The 18,030-nt window shown below is 39.6% G+C and overlaps 1 protein-coding gene across 7 annotated transcripts in view; it reads right to left on the reverse strand.

Annotated features, from left to right (window-relative positions):
* The window catches only part of MAP3K4 (mitogen-activated protein kinase kinase kinase 4), an 87,709-nt gene that overhangs the window by 47,853 nt on the left and 21,826 nt on the right, over window positions 1-18,030 (reverse strand). For 2 of the 7 annotated variants that reach the window (XR_013777818.1, XR_013777819.1), the window contains exons 1-2: window positions 15,298-15,746; window positions 2,603-2,793 (exon numbers count right to left, since the gene is read on the reverse strand). Coding sequence is in view for 5 of the 7 variants with exons in the window: in XM_079333444.1 (XP_079189570.1) it covers window positions 2,603-2,793; window positions 15,298-15,371 (265 nt within the window). In the remaining 2 variants the exon portion in view is untranslated. Of the gene's footprint in view, window positions 1-2,602; window positions 2,794-15,297; window positions 15,747-18,030 lie in introns of those variants that run through there. The other 5 variants (XM_079333445.1, XM_079333447.1, XM_079333444.1 and 2 more) reach the window with 4 other exon arrangements.

The following is an 18,030-nucleotide window of genomic DNA, read 5'->3' on the forward strand; positions in this document are numbered from 1 at the left end:
CTACAAATTGTTTCAAAATCCTCTCATCAAATAGCACTAATGACTCAAATACACCTGACAGTCCTGTAATAAGTTAATATTAATGCTATAACTGTATTGCAGTATTGCAATGCACATAAATATTGCATATGCATATATATAGATTTCAATCAACTTGCAAAAAAAGTTCAGCTGGACTAACAAACTTTGAGATGATTATTTTTAATGCTACAAAGGGCAGGGGGTTTTGCAACTAAGCCACTATCAGTTGATGAGAGGGAGTATGTGATGGAGTCTGAGATCTCAAACAGGTCATTAAAAGAAAATACAACAAAATGCATGTGAAGAACATGATGGGGGTAGGAAAGCAGGGTGAACAGTGGCTCTCTTTCAAGTAAAAAACTGCAAAAATTTTATACTAAAAAGGTACTGCTGTTACATAGTAAGTGGAGTAGCTAACACTTCAGTAAGTAAGCAAGCATTCATAGAGCTCAGGAGACACAGGCACCTCTGAAATGGATTTAGCTTAGAAAAATGTGAGCACCACAGAACTTCAGCTACAGCAGAAACAATTCAGAAACTAAACAGATTATTGCATCGATTTATGTTTGGATACTAAATGCAAGTTGTAAGGAACTTAGTGTGACAGAAATTAAACAAGTAGGCACAAGTAAGCCAAGCCCTTCATTCCCAAAATTTTTTCAGTTGTCTAAATAAAGATAACTTTTCAGATGTTTGAAAGTAAGATTTAAGATATTCCAAATTTACTTTAAGTGATTAGTTACATCAAACCAACCCCTGAATGAATTCTCTTACTTAAATATAACAATTCAATCTCAGTAAGAACACATGCATACACATTCAGCAAACTACCCCACAAGGTTTTTCGAGTGGCTTTCTTTTTTTTCCTCTTCATAATACAAAATAACTGTTCTGAGATGGTACACAAGGGCAAAGTTTAAAACAAACAAACAAAAAAACCCTATGAACTTTCCAGAAAAAGACTTTACACAACACCATCCAATTAATCAGAAAAAAAAAACACAAACATATTTTAAGATATTAATGATAACAAAGAATAGGATATTATCATGCCAGAAGTAAGAACCGTTCCCCTCACAAATAGAAAGATCTTGCTCCAAAAACTCAAAATCTGTAAGCAAGATAAACAACAACTCCTTGTTTCTCATAAAAGTATCAATCTTACACTTGTTCACAAGCAAAGACTAACAATGAAATATAATACATTATATTTCTTTAGTATCACAATGTCTCTGTTTAGAAACTCTTTTTAAAGCGCATAAAGAAACAAAAAAAAAAAAAAAAACAAAAAAAACCAAAATCAAGAAAAGTTTACATAACCACTCTAAAGTGGGTTAAAATAGAACTATTGTTGCAACAGAAGAATTTTACTGGCTTTTAAATGCACCTTTTAGCAAAGTTAAGGAGGCTTAATAATTCCAATGCCTACAGTTAACTGGCAAGAGTAACAAGATTTCTCTGTCATTTCATATAAGGAAGAGGTATTTTGTTGAATGTTCTCTCCAGTGACGTTATTTTGAGGTTGCATGAAGTGAAAGGGAAACAGAAGCTTTGGAAAATGTTTGTACTGGCCCTTCTTTTATTATGAACTTGCATTTCACAGCCCTACACAACCAAAGAATTGAATATATTACCTTAGTCACTCCAAACAATTTACCTCCTTCTTCACTACATTTTACCTCAAGAATGTTATCCTTGCTGTGCACTCTAATATTTTCTTGTTTCATGTGAAGCAATTTTTTAAATTGCTTCCAAAACATTAACTGGCAATAGTCAAGCTGCCATAATTGGCAAATAATTGTATGACAGAGTTTGTTATTTGTTTAAAAATATGTTAAATAAACAAACAAAAAATCCACAAAAACCTAGTTTCTGTATGTATTCTGTATGAAAACAATGAACATACTATCTTAAATAGCTTTTTACACCCGTGCAATTTCAACAATAACAAAAACATCACTTTAAGCTAAAAGGTTTTATTATTTGGTACCATTATTTAGCAACATTAGGAAAAACTGAACAAGTATGGGTTTTCTCCCATTATCTCTTTATACTGAAACATCAGAAGCAAGCAGGAGTAACTACACTTTAAGTGCTTCACTGACATAAAAGAGTAAAGAATAATCACTGGAAACTGCACTATACAGTAAATAGCCTGTGAAGTGTTTCCAAATATGCAAACTGAGCAGAAAAGCAACTACACCATTAGTACAGATCACAGAATCGAAGGTAAAAAAAGTGATTAAACGATACTTCTGAAAGTTATTTTTTCCAACTTTCTGCTCAAAACCAAGTTTATTTCAAAACTAGTTTAGCCTGTTCATGATCTTAACCAGTCCTGTTTTAGAAATCTCCAAAGACAGAGATTCCACAAGCGGACAAACCCTCTGGTAAACTTCTTTGTTTAAGCACTCATAGCAAATTTTTTCTTCTAATACCCAAGAGTTTTCTCCTGTTGCATTTCACGACAGCTGCCTCCTGTTGTTTCATTGTACCTCAGTATCCAGCTCCACCTTCTGTATAACCCCTCCACCAGGCAACAACAGGCATTTTAGGAAACAAACCCAGACACCACACCCACCTTTCGAAGTGGAGCGGCCAGCAGGTCTGCTGACATTGTTTTTCTGATGCTTTGTTGACATTCGCTTCATCTGGCGGGGTGTACTAGGGGGAGAAGCGCCGTAGAAAGTGTCAGCACCTGCTTCGTCTGATAATTCCTCAGGGTCGGATTCAGAGATCTTGGAAGTCGCATCTCCTGATGTGCACTCTTTCCTGAAGAAAACAAGATAAACCATTACATTCAAGATAAGGGAATTTGACTTGCAGTATCTCTTTATAAAGCTAATTCATCCATGAATCCCAAACACAGTCAACTTTCTATATTTTACTACCACATCTACCTCAGTTTTTTTCATATCCCTAAAGATAGGTTTCCAATCAAATAAATAATAGGCAACATACAAAGGGGATGGTACAGAAAGAGTGTCACTAAAAGAACACAATGTAAACATACATATATATGTATCTCTTTCTGAAAAAAACTTGTGGCAAGCCTAAACTAAGAGGTGCATGAAATAAACAAAGGTTCAAACATACAAACATCATGCAAGACCAACCTAATAAGTAGCAACGAGAGCAAAGGTCTACCCCTTCCATCCTCCACCCCCTAAACTCCTCATATCACAAAGACAAATTCTAAAATCACTCTCCCACCCTTCACAAAACTTTTATCTAGATCTGAAAATATTTTTCACAGATTTTAACATCAAGAATATTAATGCCATTAATATCACAAATAAATACTATCACTCCCCAGTGGTATCATACATGCAATTCTCTTGCTTTAATGTGTATCAGGGAAAAGAACACACACCATTTTTGAAGAAAGAAAAGAAATGGCTTCCCTCTATTCCCTCACTTATTTCTGAAGCAGGTCTGCCAATAACAACTCTACAGAACTCTCAGTAACCCCTGATTCTAGTAAAAGATACTGAGGCAAAGAAACAGTCAGCCTAAAGCAGTGCAAGATAGCATCAGTATCCGGTAACTTCAACTTCACTCGAATCACAAATTATATTTTACTTGCTACTATTTTAAGGGCAGAGAAGGAATGTTACTCATACCCTAGTGAAATGAGTCTGAGTTACTGCAGCAAGAAATATGTCAGAATATTGCCAGCTAGTAGAACAGCAGTAAGGTTAACAAAAACAAACAAAACACAGATACTGAACCTTTTCTTGGCCTTTAGCTATGAACAAAAATAAATATTTAGCATGCAGAGCTGTTATGTTCTCTACAAAGCCACAGAACACTTACTGCATTAAATACTCTGCTCTTCTCACTTTACTACTTCAGCTTTGAGAAGGCAGCAGGCAAGTTCATCAACTTCTGCAGATAAACTTTATTGGTTGCCCAACAAAAACGATCCAGGTGGCACTGCAGCACCACCTGGAGCCTTAGGAGTGCCCTACAATCTGGCCAGTGACAACCACACAAAATCACCAATAATTTTAGTCTGGTTTCCTTGCCTTGGGATATCATGCTGTTATAGCATCTTAGCAATATAATTTAACCAACCCTCACTGTCCAAATATTTTTTAAAAGTCTTACAATTCTTCCTACAGATCTTGTAAAAATAGGTGGATGAGTAAGAGAAACGGATCTTGTAAGCGCTGAGCCATGAAAGTGCAACTCAAGTTTACACCTTTTTGGACACCAGAAGCTGCAAACAGCCCTACTGCAAAAAACACTTCAGGTAGAGAACACCCCTCTGATCTTGCCAAAGACAGATCAACCACAAGAGACTAAACCACATAAAACAGAAGTCATTAGTTCCAGTGCTTATGGAGCCACTTATTTTTTCAGTGATCTCACTGGCCTGGCAAGGCACAGGGTGGGGTGCTGATGCTCTTTGCGAAGGCTGCCAGAACAGATCCTGCAAACACTCACGTTAGGTCTCCAAGGCAGTTTTAAACTAGGACAAGTTACTTCACTAGGAAAGACCAGTGAAAACACTGTTTTCCTTCTGTTTAAAGCAAGCAACTTCTTCTAAGAACTCAACAACCAAACCTCTCCACCAAGCCAAATTAAGTGATCTCTAAAGAACTTAAGGTTGTTTTGGTCACTATTGCTGGAGGCATTTGAAAGATCTGTATATATGGCCCGTACAGGACATGGTTCATTGGTGGACTTGCATATGTTATTTTACAGTCAGACTCAATATTTGAGGTCTTTTTCAACCTAAGTGATTCCATAATTCTACCTTGCTTGTTTCTTGCTATGTCTGATGAGAGGGCATGAGTTCCAGAAGCATTCATATTCTCCTGCAACCTCACACCTGAATTACATACATACTTACACAGCAGCATCCAGTATGACTTACTTAACATTCAACCATTTTTGCTGGGTAATTTAGTAAGATGTTCTTTGATAAGAAGCCCAGCAGACATCACAAAGCATGCAGCACTTGAAATCGTATCACAAAACATGCAATCATGCTCTCGTTCATAACAATAGACCCAATCTTGTTAGCAACTGGTGAGATGATCTAACCAAAGCTGGCTGGTCTGCTTAGTGAGAAAAAAGGCACAGGTTGCAAAGCAAGTTTTAAAAATCCAGCATGCTCCGTTTAGGGTTTGTGTGCGAAGACTATGCCTCAACTTAGAACTCAAATCAGTGCCAATTAACACAATGATTCAGTTTCACCAGTGCAAGCCTTATGGTACAACGATGCAAGAAATATACAGCTCTGAACTGAACCAGCTAATTACCTTTGAGCTGCTAGGATCAATTTTTCTAATCCAGACAATACCAGACATATGATCTTCAGCAGCAACACTCTAGTATTAAAATCAGTTATTGATTTTTACAGATTACTGACACAGCATTTGTAATGTTTGTGTGTTATTTACTGTCATCAACTAACCATAGACTAATTAAATCTGCCAATCTATAAAACGTAATGCTGGTAAGCCTGAATCTGATTATAGTGTTGGTTATTAGACAGAATTGTTGGTTCCTAAATACTTTTGCAACCAGGGTTGAGAAACATTAATCAAGGTTAATTTCTTCATAGCTACCAAGATATGCAGGTTTTCTCCACCACAGCCAGTGAGAACCATCCAAATCTTAATTAGGCTTACACACAAAAAGCGAAAGCTAGAAATGTGACAAATGCAGTTACTATTTGCCAATAGCAGCATAAACCAAATCCCTACAAGGTAAACTAGAAGTGCATAATTTTCATATTCTATTTACAGGTCTTAGTCTCAATTTTAATGAGAAAAATGCTTCTTAGAAATTCACCCTTGGAATATAAGAAAGACTGTAGTCAGGATGCATTAATCACAAATATTGGGAAAGTTTTAACAGCAGTATGGTAAAAACAACAACTAAAGCAAAACATCTTGACAGCTCTGAAATGGACCCAAAAAAAACAACAAACCAAGAATGATTCCAAAAAGTAAGTTCTGTATGTTACACAAGGGTGCATTTCAACCAGAATCTGAAAAAGACGGAATATATCACTTCTTTAATTTACACTTCTAGATGACAAAGGGATTTCTTTTTTTTTAACTAAGCAAAAGTGATGGGAATGTATCTACGACTCCAGCTCAGTCATGAACACCAAGATAATTCTTCTAGATTTTCAAAGGCAAACAAAAATAAGAAGGGGGACAGAAATCAAGGTATGAAATTTGAAGCAACAGGACAGGGAGCAAAAAGTCTGGTAAACACCACTATTGATAAAGGCCAAAACTTTTGGAAAAATACATTCATTTATCACTAAAAATAAATTAACAGATGAAAAGATCACTGAGGATCACATGGAAATGCAACAATTAATTAGGCTAAAGTCACACTGAGGAATACAATTTTTAACCAGTACAAACTTTTGCATTTTCCTGAAGCATTATATAAGTTTGTTAACAGCCACTAATGAGAGAACATCCTAAAAACTGTGACAGTTGTATGGAGGGAACATATTTTTACTCTTGCCTTTCTATCATCTACCTTCCTTATAAGCAGGCACTTACATAATTAACTAAGGTTCAGCCATTGTTTGTCCTCCCATATGCAGCTTAAAAGTTTGTTGGGGATCAGAGCAGTAGAGGTCAACAGACTGGACTACAAGCACATGACAAGAAATCTGAGTGAGGCAGCTGCCAAACAGGAGCCAGGATCATCACCCACCACAAGGGTTTGGAAGCTGCACACTCCAGACACTGCTGCTGTGAACAGCCTCCTGCAGTTTCAAAGTGAGGCTCTTTCTCAACACTTCTTACAGCACCCTGCCATTTTCATACAAAGAACTGCAATATCTGTACAGGGTCCACCACCAAATTACCAAGCTCTTAACATTCAGTGGCTTTGTTTTAAAAGCAAAGTGTCTATTTTTCAAATATATAATCCTTAACTCAGATTCAGCTCGATAATTAATGCAGGAAAGCAAAACTACATTAGTCTATTCTTAGTAATGCACATTCCCACTCAGCAAAAGTAGCAGAAAACACAGGCACCACATACTGCCAAACATCTTGTTAAAAGTTAAGGTAGCTCTCCCTCAAGGAAGCTGCAATGAGTCTATTTCAAACAATATTTTGACAAGAATTGTCATCACTCAACAGCTGTGGTAATGCAAAAAGCAAACAGAATTTTTAGGTACCCACCTTTGCACATTTCAAAACAGAAAAACAAAGTATTCAGTTGGTGCTGCTAAACACCACACACAATTAAACTCTGGAATCAGAAGTTTCAATTTCTTTGGGGCAGTACTAGGTTTCATTTTGTTGCAGAAGAGAATGTAATGGTAGTCCTGGACTGACAGCACAAGGAAGGAACTTTACTAAACAGTCTGTTTAGTGAACCTTGGGTAACAAAGACTGACGATTAGACAACCTAATCAGCAAAACAAGATGGAAAAACCTGAACTTCTGCTACAGTATAGGACAGCTGCCTGGTGTAAACACCAGAGCTATGTTGCAACATTAGGAAAGCATCATGCACCCCTATATTTTAACCTTTTTTTTTAAAAAAAAAATTATGTTCTGAGGGAAGCTGTATGCTTAAAATAAATGGACATGGTTCTGAAAGGTTGCTGAACCGAAAGCAGAAGCAACTAAAAATCCAGCTCTGGATAAGGTATTTTTGAAGATCTGCTACATGTGCGAATGCAAAAATTGTTTGATTTTTTGTTTGATGTTACTGCATTCACTATAAACTGCCCTAAGTGCAGCAAAAGGAAGTCTTCAGTAGAAGGCAAGGAAATCATCTTGCTGGGGTTTTTAAATTGTATTTTTTTATTACAGCACAGCAGGAATTTGCACACAGTATGTACAAATAAAGCTGCATTTTTTTTTCTATATGCACCCTGTTTAAGTCCGACACAGCACATACAGGTAGGAAATTTTAAATTTCAAATGATGTTTTAAAGAAGATACAGCACCAGCATAACAAATTCAGTTTTAAGAAATATTCTAATTCAAATTCAACTGTACATAGCTACATTTTTTTTTCTCCCAGAGGAATCAGGGGAAGGCAGGATGTGTGATCATTTATCTCTGTGGCCTAGGAATGCACAACCAGCATACCAGGAGGAAAAAGCTGGTACCTGGACAGGAGCAAAGGAGAGCAAAGAATTTACTTACAGCAGATAGTAATTTTACTCCTGACACAACATGCAAAAAAGCACTTGTATCTTTCATCTAGTATGTCTACATATGCAAATCTTACAGAATCCAAATTTGCATTTAAACAGCTTACAGCAGAGACACTTGTAAGAGCACAAAAAAGGAAGCAATATTTAAAAAAAAATTAATCAACTATGAAATGTTAGGCTATTCACACAACGTTTTACAGCAAGGAACCTCAGAAATTACCAACACTACAGCCACAGTAAGATGACACAGTAAGAAATAGAACCTGCTCCAGTGCACCTTTTGCTTCCCAGGCTGCACATCCCTGTCCCTTTCACCATCCCTTCTGCACAGAAGGTAACAATCATATGATCTCAATCACCGAGCTGACAGTGAAAAACCCACTAGTTTTTTTGATGCACCATCTGCCTGTCAGATCAATACCCACAAGTGAGCACCCCACGTGACAGCCAAGCTCCTCCACAACATCCTTCCTGAACCTGGCACACTCTTGTAGAGAGACCAGGGCAAAGAAGGCAACCTGCTGAGTGCTCAGTGAAATCGTGACCTCAGTCACTCTCTTCTGGCTGCACAGGAAGCAATTTCACACGACCCTCTGGCCCTTCTGCTTTCTAGACATTTTGCCAGAAGTTGCCAGCACCCAAGATATACAGGTATAAGTTAAAGAAACAACCCTGGTTTTTCACTGGTGCTGCCAAAACAATCCAGCTTAGCTAGAATGCCTTTGTTAGCAGGATTTTTCCTACTTCAGCCACTTTAATTTTGATTAGGCAGCCAAATGTACTTAATGTCACACTACCAAGTTTCATGTGGCAGACATTCCTAGTTGTGGGAGGGCAAGAGAGACATTAGGAGATGAGAATCGCAATTCTTAGCTGAGTACGTAAAATTCATGCAGATTTTTTTTACTTGCAGCAATGGTAAAAGCAAAATACTTAGGCAGGAGAATGCTTAAGGTAATATTGGTCTCACCACCAAGAACTGATGGATTACATCACTTTAGTGGTTTTCTTATAAATTAACCTATGAGCAAGGGATTGTGAACAGAGAAATAAGACAGAAACACTAAAACTTCATTAGTGAATTGTCAAGACATAACAGTAACCCTTGAAAAGCCCCACTTTGTTCACTATTTACACCTGTTTGTCTTTGAAAACTAACCTGTAGCAGGGATGCACAAATGCAGACACTTAAGGCTGGTATGAAACCTGTGCCACCCACTGAAAACTACAGGTTTACACTACAACAACCCTGCTAACAGTCAAGAACAAAATACAATAAATTCCACATCAGCTCTGGGAGCAATATAAAGCAAGTATTTCTGCTGCAACACAAACAGTCGTTTGGACCAAGACTTCACTGTGACAAAACCACCACTATTTCTGCAGAAATCACCAAGGAAAAAATGAAAGTCATTACTGGTGAAAAGACCAATGTACAGCTTTGAACTAAACAGTTAAACTGCAATTGATTCCCAGCAACTTTTCTTCCCTGGTAACTCTCAATTAAGCTGTTTAATTAGAACAGAAGTACCCAGCAAGTGAGAACACACCATTTCTACAGTAGACCTCAAGCACATGTCTGACTAGGCAATTATAAATTTCCTTACAGCACTAATGTACCTACTAGTAAATTTTAGTTCAACAGAAAAATTTTAACAGAATTTTCTCCTTCTCAAGATCTAGAAGCCACCAGAGGCAGGTCTGCATATTATTGCTACTTTGGCACTTTTCCCAAAATTATCCTATGTTCTTGAGCAGAAGCTTCTATATGTGCTTACTATATTTACAACAGAAAGGCAAAGTCAAAGAAAAATCTAACAAAAGCTATTGGAAGAGTGGTGAGGTTTTTGGCTGATTTGAACAACATGGTAAATTTTAAAAAGAAGAAATTGTCAAGCATTGATTCAAGAATAAATTAAGCAGAATGCAAAGTAGTATTCACCATATCTTTTTATAGCAAGTAGTGATAAGCACTACTGAGATGTATTTAAATGATCTAAGGAAGCAATTTTTCTTCTACAAGTTGTATCAACTAGAAATAAGTATAAAAAATAAATTAAATAAAGCTCTTATAAAAGTTTTGGCAGTTCTTAATGTTCTCATCTCAGAAAAAATACTCAGAACTTTCTGTTCTTTTTTACTAGCAAATTTGAAAACAGAGAAGGCTTAACTAATTTTTCCATCTTGGATTATTTTAAGTTTTTATACAAATTTGAACCATGATGTAACAGCATTTACAGTAGATTACACTCTGAGTTTTCCCCCAATAAATTATTTGATGAAAGCTATGCCATATATTATTTCAAAAGAAAACAAAAGCCTATTTAATTCTGGTTGTATAATGTGCAATAAAGTATGAAAGTGTTCATGGGTTTGTTAGGTTTCCACATCCATGTTTAAGCCTGCCAAGTGAGGCTGCAAATGGATCAAAGGTTAGAACTGTAGAAACAGGAACTAAGGGAGATTCACCCAGCCCAGTTAGTATCCAGCTCTCTCCACTTAACAACCAATGTTAGAACATTCATTGATTCCAGACCCCATATATACTTCTTCATTAGTGCTACTTTTTCAACCTCAGCTATATCCTAACTCATATCTGGGAATTTGAACTGATTTTTTTTTAAGTAAAAATCTCTGAAATATGTTTTCCTCACTAATGATGTTTAAGCACTCTGTAGTACAGTATCAATCCAAAGGGTAAGTGCTGCAATTAAGCTCTTGGCATCTGCACAGATCAGATACCAAAGTCTCAAGCCACACATCAATACAGTAAAGTATACTTAATTAAGAACTATTTATGAAAAATCTGTACTAGCACATCTGCATGGGCTTTCTGGAAAACTTAAGCTACACCAAGAAAAGTTATGTACTACTAGGAAAAGTGCATTAGGCTGCTAGGTTCAACTATAAACATACAGTATATAAAAGTGATAAATTGGGAAATGCACAGACCTGTGATAAAAGATAAAAATAATTGTAACAATTCCATTCCTAGATAAGAAAAAGCTAACAGCTGGTTATGATCCCAAAGTTTCAGTTCATCGTTTAGATAAAGTCAAAGTCTACCAGAACCCTGAAGGTGAAGCACTAAAAGTTAAATAGGTTTTCAATGGAATCTGGTATCTAAGCACTGCATGATGAACTTTATGTCTGTGACATTTGGAAAATCTGTGCAATGCAATGGGACTTTAGTACTCTGTACTATTTGGAGCACCCCAAAAACTCAGTGGTCACGCCCATGGAGAGCTCTCCAGTGAGACCAAGAAGCAATAGAGGCATGAGTAACTGTGGCTTTGTTCTCACTAACTGAATGGATGTTCTACAGCCAGGATGGTAAATGCCTTTACAAATACTGATCTCAGGAAAGGCAACAGCAAGTAAACCAGCAGCACGAAGCTGAGGGCAGAATAAACTGTACATTTACACCACATTAGAAAGCAGCACATGACACTCAGTACCACTGAATATCAGCATGACACACAAGGAGCAGAACAAATTTCCTCCTTCTGCCCTAAGATTGTAAGACATTCATCAGTACAATAGTTACATCCCGTCTTGTCTGGCTCCAGAATAAACTTGACTGGGCTTCATGACAAATTAATGTGACTTTACACACAGGGTTCTTGAACTGGACACAAGTGAACACTTGACAATTCAGTAACACTCAAATTCAGATGTTAAAGGCAAACATTCTCATTTGGCTTTACGCTTGCAGTAAGCCAAGAGTGAGCACAGGACCCTTTTTAACTCTTTAAACAAATAAGCTTCCAAGTTATTTTTTAAAATTTTAAAATTATTTAGTTATTAAATTACATACTAAATGTACCATCAGTGCTGTTAATATCTGAGAGAAGAATAAAACTGAAGGAAAGTAACAGTTCTGCAAATGCAAGTATTGTAGACAAGAGCAAATCCAACCACACAACCGAAGAAACAAGCTGAGATTCTTGTGCTGACAGAGGTTAACACACTATTGACTAGGAGTTGGTACTATGAAAAATTGTCTTCTAAATCTATTTCAGATGCACTTTAAATATATGTATCTATTTATTGTTTTGTATATAATTTAAGAATATAATTTAAATTTTATATAATTTAAATTTATGGGTTTGTATATAATTTAAGAAACATGGTTGTCATGGAAGCCAAATCTTTAGAAGTCTCTAAGAATCCCAATTAGCTCCCTGAAGTAAGAATTACTGCATATCCCTTATGCTTTCCTTTACATTCAGTAGACTTGTTTTCATCACAGCACAGTTTGCATTCCACAAAGGTCAGTATCACTAGCTTACATAATAGTAAAACCAACCTTGACACAGACAGCACTAATTAACAAACATAAAAGCAACCCAAGCAGCCACACAACACAGACTAATCCTTACTGCTACAAATGCCAAAGACATCTCAACTAGCACTGCATGTGTGTTTGTGCGTAGGTGGAGCAATCAGTCATTCATTCCAATCTTGTACATGTAAACAAGAAAATGCAATACATGTAGAATAGAGATTACATCTTACCTCATTTAAATGCATGGGGAAAAAAAAAAAAAAAACTATGGCAAAGCTCTATATACTTAAATCATTTTTCCCACTGAAGCTATGATCATAAGTTAACACAATAAACTCTTTCACTGCTCATATACTATCAGCCATGAAGATAGTTTGGCAAGCAGGAAAATATCTTGAGCACAATTCATGACATAACCTCAGGCTTCCCCCAAACCACAGATGCTGCAGACTGCCAGCCCAATTCACTGTCATCCTAGAGACAATAAATCTGATAGACAGACGACTGAAAAGTTCTCCAGCAAGGAGGAAGCCTGCACATAATTCACAATTCTGTCCCACTTTCTTCACAGCCTTGGTCCTTCCTTCACCCCTTGCACTGGATATATGCCAGGAGAAAAAAGAGAGCTACAAGCAATCAAGGCACAAGTCAGGGTAGCCCTATGGCTCTTCATGCCTTTGCAGTGCCTTCAAACAAAAGACAAAGCCCCAACAAAGGACACGCTTAAGGCCTCATTTTCCCCTGTAGTGCATTTTGAGCCAGAAAATTCTTGGGAATGCCTAAAGTCTGGCTTCAGAAATTTAAAGCAAGAAGCACCAAACACATCTGTTTTAATTACCAATCTAAATTATCTAAGTTGAAGCACCTTATCTTAAAAACTTTCCATTTGTTTTAAGGATTGATACTTAAATGTGAATTCTTCACAAAACTTTGTGAACAATGCTTTATAGCAATACATTTAACACTAGCCAGAACTCTTTATTGCAAGAACACATTCACACTCTACAAACACGATTAAAAGCAATCTGCCACCAAGTGGATTTCAAACAGCCAAGACTGTGCAAAATAAACCAATTTCAACAAGATTCTGCCTCACAGCCCCAAGAATAAACACTTAATGATGACTCTAAAATTTAAATCAAAAGTAATCATGGTTGAAAAAGCTTCAGATACTTTACTTGTATCAGGTTTAAGTAAAAGCAAATGCTACATAAAGCCAGAGAAGCAGGTGGGAAGTTGGGACACAGAGAACACACAGAAGTGAATCACAGTGGATGGAGTACATGCATTGCCCTACAGAAATTAAGGCTACCTAATTGTTTTGAGACATCCCCTTCCCACCCACCAGCTCTCCCCGAAACAGCTAATTCAATTTTCATTTGCTGGGTAAAGTTGTCACCACATTATCCACACCCACATCCGACTCATATAAACTGTCCTGTAATAAGCAGAATCCAGCAGAGGTCAGAAATGGCCCTGCACAGGAAATGCCTGGGTGTTTTCCACTCAGGCTCCAAAGATTACTTTTATACATGAAGGCAGCCCAGGTCTAGGGTTGTGCTGTTTTACAAACTTTATTATAAATTATTTTCTGCTTAACTTGCAGTATCAGTCTTTGAAGAGTTCTTTGAAAAGGAACTTAGAAGCTTACAAATTCAGTTGACCTATATCATTTGTATTTCGCAATATTTGTTAAATCTGACTAATTTTATATCTCTTCTGATTTTGACATTCTCATGACAGAAAAACAAATCATTAATGCACATTAATGAAAACTCGAAGGCATTGTTCAACCCCATAGCTTTGACCCACAGAGGAGCACATCACCACTTCCTTTTTATTCCATCAGTACAAAACCGCAGCTCGCAATATTCAAGAACGTTCTCAGCCACACGACAGCAGATTTTTTGCACAGAACACCTGAAACACAATGCCTTACTACTGCCTTAGAGTACTAACTGATCACACAAGCCTTTTTAAAAAGTTTCCTGAATGCCTCCTAGTGAGAAGTGAAGTGCCTCAACAGGATGTTATTTAAAAATGAGAAATAGTTGCCACGGAATTAATAACCTGGACTTATGCAATACTTCTGCAGCCAGCTGGAAACACTAAACCATAAAGTAATTTGCATCCCCATCTCTCAGCAGGGCACAGATGGAGACTTGCAAAAAGCCAATCTGCAGGTCAGCACATTCAGGAGGTGACAACAGTTGCAGAAAGCTTTGAGGCATCACAACACTTCTTTGTGAAGGCTTTTTTTTTTTAACTCTATCTTAGAACTATTGACTGCAATGCTGCCAGCAGCGACACTCCATGACCCTGCTGTTTTACCGGTATGCCAGAGAACCCGATTTTAATCACGGCTGCCATAAACACGAGACACCCTTCCAAGAGGGCAGCGCTTTTATCGCTGCAGCTCACAAGTCAAGGAGCACAGGTCACGCTCGTCAGCCTCCCGCGGGCTCCAGCTGCTGCTCCCGCTCCGCTCTGCAGCCTCCGGCCCGACCCCGACTGCCGGGCGGCCACTGCCCGGCACACCCGCCCGCGCTGCTGCGAGGCTGGGGGCAAAGCAAACGATTTGCTTTTAATTGCAAAGCGCCCACAAAACACTGCCTTTCCCGCCGCAGCCACTAGATTTCTTATCGAAGCACCTCTGGCTCCGTGGGCGCTCTGCAGAAGCGCTGAAGCAGCAGCAGCAGCCGCAGGTTCTGCAGCGCCGAGGGGCCGGGCGGGGGCGGCACAGCGTGCACCCCCGGCCCCGGCGCTCGCAGCCCCCGCCCGGCACCGCTCCCTGCACGGAGCTCCCTGCGACGCAGCGCTGGGTACTGACCTCGCCGGCGGCGACGGCGGCGGCTCCTCCATGGCGGCGGCGGCGGCACAGAGCAGCGCGGCGGTGTCTCTCATGCATGCACCGGGGCCGGCATGGCGGCGGGCCCCAGTGCGCGGCGCGGGGCTGCAGCGAGGAGCAGGAGCAGCAGGAGGACAGCGGGTCCCTAGCCGGCTGCAGGAGCGCGGCCGCGCAGAGCCGCCCGCGCGGCCGCCATCTTGGGAACAGCCTCCGAGGGCAGCGGCGCCGGCAGCATCGCTACGGCGCGCCAGGAGGGACCGGCCGCGCCAGAGGCGCTCGCTCCGCCGCCGCGGGACCGGGGGCGGCTCCCGGTGCGAGTTTCCCCCCTCGGTCGCGGGGCCGGGACGGGCTGCGGGACAGCGCTGCTTCCCTCCGGCTCAGTGGAAATCACATCTCCGCACTTCCCCGCGAGGGGCCGCGTTTCTCCCGAGGCGGGGCCGCGATGGGGGCGCGGCGGGCGCTGCCGCCCCCTGCCTGCCCCCGCGGCGGAGCTGCCGGGCGCTGCCTGAGCCGCTCGCCGCGGGTGCCGCGCTCCGTGCCGCTGCTCGCCCGCACTCCGCCCGCACACAGGGAGAGGAGGGAAAGGCAGCTGCTGAGGGGACGATGGCTTCCCTCGGCAGGTGACGATGGCTCCCGGCAGCCGCGCTGGCCCGATGTCCAGCGCCTGCGGAGGCTGGAGCGACCGCGGCCGGACCAGGGGGGCGAAGGGGAGAGACCCCTGAAGTCCCCTTTGGGGGCGTGCGGGGAAGAATAATCCTTTACCTTTTATACTCTGCTGCTGACAGAGTAACTTGTTTGAATTTATGAACCGGGACTTCTTAAACGCTCCAGCAGCACTGGCTATCAGCCTTGACAGAGAAATGGAGCCACAATATCCCGTTGGAAATAGAGGGAGGAAAGCGTGATTTCCTGAACTGTGTATTGGCTGGAATGTCATTATCAATATTAACACACGTCAAAGGCAGGAAAGTGCCATGGCTCGTTCAATTGCCTCACTGTCTGTGTTACGGGACTGGAAGCGCAGCAACAAACCCTGGCCTCAGTAATGTGTGTACAAAGCACGTGCGTTATTTCTGATCGGTGAAATTTGAGCTTGGACTAGAATCAGTTCTAGATTCTGCATTTATGCACAGTTCCTTCATTAACTGTACAATAAATTGGCAACTTTCTAGTCTGATACCAAAATTCAGGTGTAAAGTCACTGTCTATGTTTAGGAAATGAATTCAACAGTTCTTTAGAAATAAAATAATTTTTTTAAAGCTGAAATGCAGGATATACTTCTACTTTATAATCTTAAAACTATCTACTATTTGTCATCTAAATGAATGCATGCTTTAAAATGCAGGACCAGATAAATAACATTATGCAGGAAGCCACTTAGACTGTTCTCCATAGGTCAAGAAAGACACCTGAATCACCACAACCCTGATGATCATGACATTGAAACGTCAAGACATTCAGCATTTATGTCAAGAATTACTAGTTAAGATACCTAATGCAATGAGAAAATGCAGTACTTAGCATATTAAGGACTTTTGCTTGAGTACTTGACCCAAAACAATAAAGCAGTTCTAATTCAATATACACATAATGCATTTCCACTAAACTCTCATGGTGAACAAAACTTAGAAACCATAGCTGAAAGTCAAAAATTCTGAAGTGCTTACCTAATAAATTAGTTGTAATCTCCATAAAAAATACACATCATCTAAGGTAATGCTGCTTACTTCACAGTATGCATGTTTTTAGTATGATCACAAATAACAAAGAGTCAATGTAACAGATTAAATTTGAACATTCTTTTCAGTAAGGGATCATTGTCTCACACCTTCTCTGCAGCTGCTTGCAGGGCAGAGATGTATTTAGCAATCACGGCAAAATACTTCAGCTTCTTTGCTTCTTCTATCAAAATAGTCAGTGCAGAGGTCTGTTAGAAGCACAGAGGTTTCATTAACCAAGAAAAAAATCTGATACTGCACTTTGTCATAGATGTGATGGAGTGGAAGTGGAGACATCCCAGGGGCCCTTGGCAAAGGGAGAAATGGGGACTGACCACTGCCACTGCTTTCTGTCAATATCAAATAGTTTACAGAAGTAAACTGGGGTTCACTGCAGCCTCTCAAACAAGGTGATCCAGAAAATTCTTCCCTGTATTCATTTTCCCCTTTCCCTTTAGGGCAACCCAGCATATTGTGTGGCATCACCTTCTTGTGGTAGATCACAGAAAATATCCCAGAACTACAGGTACTGGCCAAGCAAAGCAAGACTGTAAATTTGATAGAGAGATGCTTCTTTATCTGCAATTGATCATAGTGAGCAACGTAGCTCCTGGCATCAAGGAGAAGACTGTAAGAAAAGAAGTTTATGGATAGTCGTACAGAGAACTTGGGAAGAAATTCAGAGAGGCAGGAATATTTGGAGGTGATAGTACATGAAACATCAGATGACATAGGAGTCTCAGAGCCTATATATGGATAATATTTAGCAAAGAAAAAAATGTCAAGGCAATACAGAGGTCTTTAAAAATTGATGTGCAAAAAAAAAATTATTTTAATTATTTTGGCTTCTTTTAAGAAATATCATTATATTTCAAAGATTCCCTCACTGTCAGTTCCTGAGTCTAAACATATCACTATTTCATAGGTGCGTGGAAATTGATAAATTAAATTATTCACTCTAGTTCTACTACTGGAACAGAAGAAGGTACAGGATTA

The sequence above is a fragment of the Erithacus rubecula genome (genome assembly GCF_903797595.1).
Source record: "Erithacus rubecula genome assembly, chromosome: 2".
Classification (NCBI taxonomy): domain Eukaryota; kingdom Metazoa; phylum Chordata; class Aves; order Passeriformes; family Muscicapidae; genus Erithacus; species Erithacus rubecula.